At 40.3% G+C, this 7,967-nt stretch overlaps 2 protein-coding genes across 2 annotated transcripts; both read right to left on the reverse strand.

Annotated features, from left to right (window-relative positions):
* Window positions 1–718: 718 nt before the first annotated feature.
* LOC113122898 (olfactory receptor 8D1-like) lies at window positions 719–1,660 on the reverse strand. Its single transcript, XM_026294560.1, has one exon. The coding sequence runs from the start codon at window positions 1,658–1,660 to the stop codon at window positions 719–721; it is 942 nt and encodes a 313-aa protein (XP_026150345.1).
* Window positions 1,661–3,116: 1,456 nt separating this feature from the next.
* On the reverse strand, window positions 3,117–7,217 carry LOC113122900 (olfactory receptor 4Q2-like). The gene is made up of 3 exons (XM_026294562.1): window positions 6,308–7,217; window positions 3,567–3,606; window positions 3,117–3,468 (listed from the first exon to the last, which is right to left on the reverse strand). Exons 1-3 carry the CDS (start codon window positions 7,215–7,217, stop codon window positions 3,117–3,119), a joined length of 1,302 nt encoding a protein of 433 aa, XP_026150347.1.
* Between the last annotated feature and the right edge of the window lie 750 nt (window positions 7,218–7,967).

Below are 7,967 nucleotides of genomic sequence, written 5' to 3' on the forward strand. Positions count from 1 at the left end.
TGTAATTTCTAGGAGATAAGGCCATTCATTTTTTCTGTTCAGGTTTATGAAATATTAGTTAAAGGTGCTTTTTCTGGCACTGTCACAACTGTTCAGACACTATAAGACTAGCAACAATATTCTACTAGTCAAACTTCTATTCTACAAGTCAAGTTTCATGCAGTTATTTCTATATCTAAAAAAGCATTTGAATTGTTTGTACTGTGTGTAAATCATCTACACTAGACAAGTAATATCTGTTCCAAAAATAACAGCCATTCTTTTCTACACATGCTGTTTGTGTGTGGTACTCTTTAGGGTAACTCACAGAGACAGAGGTATTTTTAAATAAATGCACAGGACAGCTTGAAATAAATATATTATTGCGCACAATTTTAAAATACTAAACAACTTGTGAAATAAGATTCGATTAAAAAAAATGTAAATAGTGCCTCATTTATGATCATGCACAGATTTGGTAAAAGCCACATATGTTGGAAAACACATTAAATATGAATCAAATGGAGAAATACTAAAAGTACAACAGATAAAACTGGTTAGTTGACCTTCTTAACATACCACATAATGTTCCCACCACATCACTTTCATTAATTCTGTAAGTCATCCTTTACAGTGTACAACATTGAATGGTGCTTATGTATAAATGTCACATAGTCTAATGATTAACAATACTGTTAGATGTATCAGGTGTCTTTCACAAATCACAAATATAAACAATTCAGGATGTTAGTCTAAAAACTCTTCTTGTACCACTCACAAAATGTTGAATTCTTTTCCTTATCTGTGTTAGTTGGAAACCATAAATGAGGGGATTGACAATTGGAGGAAAAAGGAGAAATTCCAGTGCCATAAAATTCTGGACACTTTGTGATAAGTCTTTTGAGCCAAGTCGTGTGTAGAACAGATCAAACAGCAAAGACACAACAAAAACCGTTAAACTCAATAAATGTGGCAAACATGTCTTCATAAACTTACTCCTATTCTCCTTGGATCTTAGGCATGTTTTGATCATATATATATAAGTCCAAACAACAAAAACAGCATGGCCAAAATAAAAGGTATAATTAAAGTATGCAATAATAATACTTAATATGGAAACAGAGCAAGCTAGATTAGAAATTAACCCATTAACACAGTAGATCTTTGGTATGTGTGAGCCACATAACTTTGTTGTTGATGCTACTGTGGAGATGAGCAACAGAAAAAATGGCACAAGCCAAGCAAAAAACACAAACACACAAATCCTTTGTTTAGTCATCACAGAGTGGTACAGCAGAGGTTGACATATAGCCACATATCTATCATATGCCATTAGAGCTAGCAGAGAGAAATCAGCACCAGCTGAGGAGTGCAACACAAAAGCCTGTAGAAGACATCCAGCATAAGATATGACATGAGTGGGAGACAGAAGATCAATCAGGAATTTAGGATAAAATCCAGATGTCCCATAAAGTCCATTGATGCACAGATTACAGAGGAAGATGTACATGGGTTCATGAAGACTTTTGTCCACAATGATTGTCACAATAACAGTCACATTCACCAGCCAAATCACACAGTAACACAGTAAAGTGAGAGCAAAAAGGGGGACCCTGTAGTTTGCTGTACCATTTAACCCTGACAGAGTAAACATTGTAATAACTGATACATTATCCATCATAAAATCACCAGATCAGTATGAATTGTATTTGCAACACCTAATGTGTTGGAGGAAGAACTGAAGAAATGGGCTTCTTGTTTATATTATCTCATGTCAGCAACATTCAATAACATTGTTAACATGGGACTTCAAACTGCCAATCAGGGAAGTGGCACCTGCCTTCACTAGAAAGCAGTCAATGTATGTAAATATGTAAATGTATAATATGTTTTATTGTAAAGTAATAAAATATAAAATAAATGCTGAGCACTCTGAATCAATGCCCCGAAGTCTGATTTGAGCAAGACAATCAGGTTGGTGTCTGTATTAATCTCTTATTCTACAGGAGAGCTGTATGCTTGTATTATAGCACATACAATAATTTAAAGCTGAGCCAGAAAGATAAGGCGTTTTGGTGGTTTTAAAGGTTCAGGACATTGATGTATTAAATGAATAATGTAAATTTATGATCATTTAATATAACCAGGCTCTTTTTGTAATTGAACAGCAAACACATAAGCCCCATGCCCTGTGGCTGCAGAAAACAGTGAAAAAGGACTTCTTCCCCAAAGCTCCTGAGTTGAAAAACCCTACAACTCACAGGATGCTTTTGCCTTCAGTACATTCTGTTGTCACATTCATTGCAGTTACATTTGTCATGTTTGTGTATAAATTAAATGTATTTAATGAGAATAGGAGACAGCGAGACACTGGGAACAAAGGAGGTTGCCATAGCAATACAAATACAAGGAGCATGGAGAACGGACCATGGAAACATGGGGAATAATCCAGCAACTAGGTGAGGCAAAGAACAGGTCTGTATACACCTGCTACTAATGACTGAATAGGATCAGGTGAGGCCAATCACCCAGTTGCTAAAGAAGACACAAACACACACAGAGAAAGGGAGACAGACAAAAGGGCAGAGACAACCAAGGCAAAACAAGCACAGGTAAAACTAATCAACATAATAGAACATAAAACTACCTGGGGTAAGTTGAGGTGACACAGGAAACAAGAGCAAAATAAAAGTCCAAAACTAGGAAGTCCATGACCAGGGCCATAACAAGAGTGGCGTTCGCGATGGAAACCAACCCACTGGAAAGACCAGGAGATACAGAACATGCAATGGCGTCGGCATGGTTTATACTGGTGATTTTTGTTGTGTATAAATGTATAAACTGCAACCCCATATATGTTAATGCATCTAAGTAAAACCAGGAAGATCCTGCACTGGGGACGTAGTGGCCTCAGCAGGAAAGACTGACTCACCGTGACGAAACTCAGGAAATCATTGCAGTGGTTTCCAGGAACTTGGAACTCAGGTGGAGCTGGCTCAGGCCAAGAAGACTCAGACAGAGGAACTGAAGTCTAAGATGGCCTCTTCTGGTGACGTTGCCTGCATTGAGGCTGTGGGACTGGAAATTCAGGCTGAGGATTTGGCGGTTCAGGCTGAGGTACTGGTGATTCCAGTAAACTAGCTGGAGACTCTGACAGGCCGGCTGAAGACTCTGGTGCCATTGGAAAGCGTGGCACTGACACTGGAAAGCCTGGCACGCACACTAGAAAGCCTGCTGTGGACAATGGAAACCTGGGCAGGGCCACAGCAAGAACCAGATGGGAAACAGGAGACACTGGCTGTGACACTGAAGACACTGGCTGGAACACTGGAGACGTTGGCTGGAGTACAGGAGTCAGCTGAGATACTGGAGACATCGGCTGGAACACTGGAGATGCCCGGCTGTTGATTCCGAGGAAAACCCTTCCTTGCCGCTTTCTGACCACATCTGGTTGAGTGGATGACACTCATAATGATATGTGTTGGGGTGCTGGAAGGAGGAAGGAGAGACAGGACCCAAATGCAGGACAGAATCGTTTAATCTTTTTTCCTGGAAATTCCAGGATTCAGGGAAAACACAAATATTACCGGTCGTCACGGTTAACGTAGTTGCTGGCGAGGCGGCGTACTTTGCCACATCAGGCATATAACAAAAACACTAAACAATCAGCAACCATCTACGCACGTCAACTGGGGTTAATGCTTCTGCAAAGAAACAAAGAACACAAGGAGTACTTATAGTAAGGCAGAAACAGGTAATTGAACTCAGGTGCAAATGATTAAAGACAAACGTAAAGCTGCCGGGGACCGATGCAGGGGGAAAACAGGAAGTCCTTTCAGCATAAAAGGTCCATGGCAGGAAGTCCCAAAAGGGGACTCATAACAGTACTCCCCCCTCAAGGCCAGAGACCAAGGGAGGTGCCCAGGAGGCATCCGGTACAGATGCCCGAGCCACCTCAGCTGGCTCCTCTCGATGTGGTAGATCAGTGGCTCTACTCTGAGCTCTTACCAGGTGACCGAGCTCCTGACCCTATCTCTAAGAGAGCACCAAGCCACCCAGCGAAGGAAGCTGATTTCTTGTATCTGAGATCTTGTCCTTTTGGTCATGACCCAGAGCTCATGACCATAGGTGTGAGTCAGAACATAGATTAACCAGTAAATAGAGAGCTTCGCCTTTCAGCTTAGCTCCTTCTTCACCACAATGGACCGGGACATTGACCGCACTGCTGCTGCCGATGCACCAATCCGTCTGTCAGTCTCACGCTCTGTCCTTCCCTCACTCTTGAACAAGATCCCAAGATACTTAAACTCCATGGGGGCTGCTGGTGGCATAGCGGTAGCGTGCCCGTCCACATACGCAGGTGACGCCAGTTCGACTCCCGAGTCTGTCTTTCCTATATACCTGCATGTCCTCCCCTCCTCTCTACCCTAAAAACTTCCTGTCTCAACACTGTCCTGTCAAATAAAGGCAAAAACTGCCAAAAAAAAAAAAAATTAGCCTCTCTCAGGTTCTGGTTGAAGCTCTCTCGGAGGTGTGAGTTCAAGACCGCTCTGACAGAGGGTTCAGCCAAACATTCCCAACAGACCCTCACAATACGTTTAAGTCTGCTGAATCTGTACCGCCTCCTCCGCCAGCGGATCCAACTCCCCACCAGGTGGTGATCAGTTGACAGCTGTGCCCCTCTCTTCATTCGAGTGTCCAAGACATACAGCCGAAGGTCAGATGACACAACCATAATTTTGATCATCGACCTCCGGCCTAGGGTGTCCTGGTGCCATGTGCACTAGTGGACACCCTTATGCTTGAACATGGTGTTCGTTATGGACAAGCTGTGACTAGCACATAGGTCCAACAACAGAACACCACTCGGGTTCTAATTGGGGAGGCCATTCCTCCCAATCACGCCGCTCCAGGTTTCACTGTTGCTGCCCATGTGAGCATTGAAGTCCCCCAACAGAACGATGGAGTCCCCAGGTGGAGCACCTTTCAGCACCCTTCCCAGAGACTCCAAAAAGGCTGGGTACTCTGCACTGCTGTTAGGCCCATAGGCTCCCCATTGAGCTGGGGAGCTATAAGCAAGCCCACACCAGCTCGCAGCCTCTCATGGCGAGCAGCTCCATAGTAGAAGAGAGTCCAGACCCTCTCAAGGAGTTGGGTTCCAGAGCCCAGGCTGTGTGTGGAGGTGAGCCCAACTATTTCTAGTCCATACCGCTCAACCACCTGCACAAGCTCAGGCTCCAGGTACAGTTCAACAGGGGAATCATTAAGTCCGTTTTCTGCTCATCCATCACTGTGTGGTTTAGTGTGGCAATCAAACATGACAGGAGCAGACTCCAACAAACAGTTTAGGCTGCAGGAAGAATAACTGCCCTCTGTTTTAAGACTGAATATTTTTGCAGAAAACAAATATGCTCACTGTAGACATTTTGTTCTGTTCAGTATCAATATATTTGCAACTCGGAATAAATACGTAAATTAACAACATATCCTCAATACATTAATAGAAAATGTAATCCAGTCAAATTTACATTTCATTAATGTATGTCCAGTTGCAAATTAGTTGTGCATATGCAGTAAATGTAATTTCTAGGAGATAAGGCCATTCATTTTTTCTGTTCAGGTTTATGAAATATTAGTTAAAGGTGCTTTTTCTGGCACTGTCACAACTGTTCAGACACTATAAGACTAGCAACAATATTCTACTAGTCAAACTTCTATTCTACAAGTCAAGTTTCATGCAGTTATTTCTATATCTAAAAAAGCATTTGAATTGTTTGTACTGTGTGTAAATCATCTACACTAGACAAGTAATATCTGTTCCAAAAATAACAGCCATTCTTTTCTACACATGCTGTTTGTGTGTGGTACTCTTTAGGGTAACTCACAGAGACAGAGGTATTTTTAAATAAATGCACAGGACAGCTTGAAATAAATATATTATTGCGCACAATTTTAAAATACTAAACAACTTGTGAAATAAGATTCGATTAAAAAAAATGTAAATAGTGCCTCATTTATGATCATGCACAGATTTGGTAAAAGCCACATATGTTGGAAAACACATTAAATATGAATCAAATGGAGAAATACTAAAAGTACAACAGATAAAACTGGTTAGTTGACCTTCTTAACATACCACATAATGTTCCCACCACATCACTTTCATTAATTCTGTAAGTCATCCTTTACAGTGTACAACATTGAATGGTGCTTATGTATAAATGTCACATAGTCTAATGATTAACAATACTGTTAGATGTATCAGGTGTCTTTCACAAATCACAAATATAAACAATTCAGGATGTTAGTCTAAAAACTCTTCTTGTACCACTCACAAAATGTTGAATTCTTTTCCTTATCTGTGTTAGTTGGAAACCATAAATGAGGGGATTGACAATTGGAGGAAAAAGGAGAAATTCCAGTGCCATAAAATTCTGGACACTTTGTGATAAGTCTTTTGAGCCAAGTCGTGTGTAGAACAGATCAAACAGCAAAGACACAACAAAAACTGTTAAACTCAATAAATGTGGCAAACATGTCTTCATAAACTTACTCCTATTCTCCTTGGATCTTAGGCATGTTTTGATCATATATATATAAGTCCAAACAACAAAAACAGCATGGCCAAAATAAGAGGTATAATTAAAGTATGCAATAATAATACTTAATATGGAAACAGAGCAAGCTAGATTAGAAATTAACCCATTAACACAGTAGATCTTTGGTATGTGTGAGCCACATAACTTTGCTGTTGATGCTACTGTGGATATGAGCAACAGAAAAAATGGCACAAGCCAAGCAAAAAACACAAACACACAAATCCTTTGTTTAGTCATCACAGAGTGGTACAGCAGAGGTTGACATATAGCCACATATCTATCATATGCCATTAGAGCTAGCACAGATATATCAGCACCAGCTGAGGAGTGTAACACAAAAGCCTGTAGAAGACATCCAGCATAAGATATGACATGAGTGGGAGAAAGAAGATCAATCAGGAATTTAGGATAAAATCCAGATGTCCCATAAAGTCCATTGATGCACAGATTACAGAGGAAGATGTACATGGGTTCATGAAGACTTTTGTCCACAATGATTGTCACAATAACAGTCACATTCACCAGCCAAATCACACAGTAACACAGTAAAGTGAGAGCAAAAAGGGGGACCCTGTAGTTTGCTGTACCATTTAACCCTGACAGAGTAAACATTGTAATAACTGATACATTATCCATCATAAAATCACCAGATCAGTATGAATTGTATTTGCAACACCTAATGTGTTGGAGGAAGAACTGAAGAAATGGGCTTCTTGTTTATATTATCTCATGTCAGCAACATTCAATAACATTGTTAACATGGGACTTCAAACTGCCAATCAGGGAAGTGGCACCTGCCTTCACTAGAAAGCAGTAAATGCATGTAAATATGTAAATGTATAATATGTTTTATTGTAAAGTAATAAAATATAAAATAAATGCTGAGCACTCTGAATCAATGCCCCAAAGTCTGATTTGAGCAAGACAATCAGGTTGGTGTCTGTATTAATCTCTTATTCTACAGGAGAGCTGTATGCTTGTATTATAGCACATACAATAATTTAAAGCTGAGCCAGAAAGATAAGGCGTTTTGGTGGTTTTAAAGGTTCAGGACATTGATGTATTAAATGAATAATGTACATTTCTGATCATTTAATATAACCAGGCTCTTTTTGTAATTGAACGGCAAACACATAAGCCCCATGCCCTGTGGCTGCAGAAAACAGTGAAAAAGGACTTCTTCCCCAAAGAGGTGAAAAACCCTACAACTCACAGGATGCTTTTGCCTTCAGTACACTCTGTTGTCACATTCATTGCAGTTACATTTGTCATGTTTGTATATAAATTAAATGTATTTAATGAGGACCCAATATTGCAGATGGAGACTTTATTCAGACAAAGACTTTATTAACACAAAAGGTAAAAGTCAGAAGAACCAAAGAATTTACA

Source organism: Mastacembelus armatus, chromosome 21 (assembly GCF_900324485.2).
Source record: "Mastacembelus armatus chromosome 21, fMasArm1.2, whole genome shotgun sequence".
NCBI lineage: Eukaryota > Metazoa > Chordata > Actinopteri > Synbranchiformes > Mastacembelidae > Mastacembelus > Mastacembelus armatus.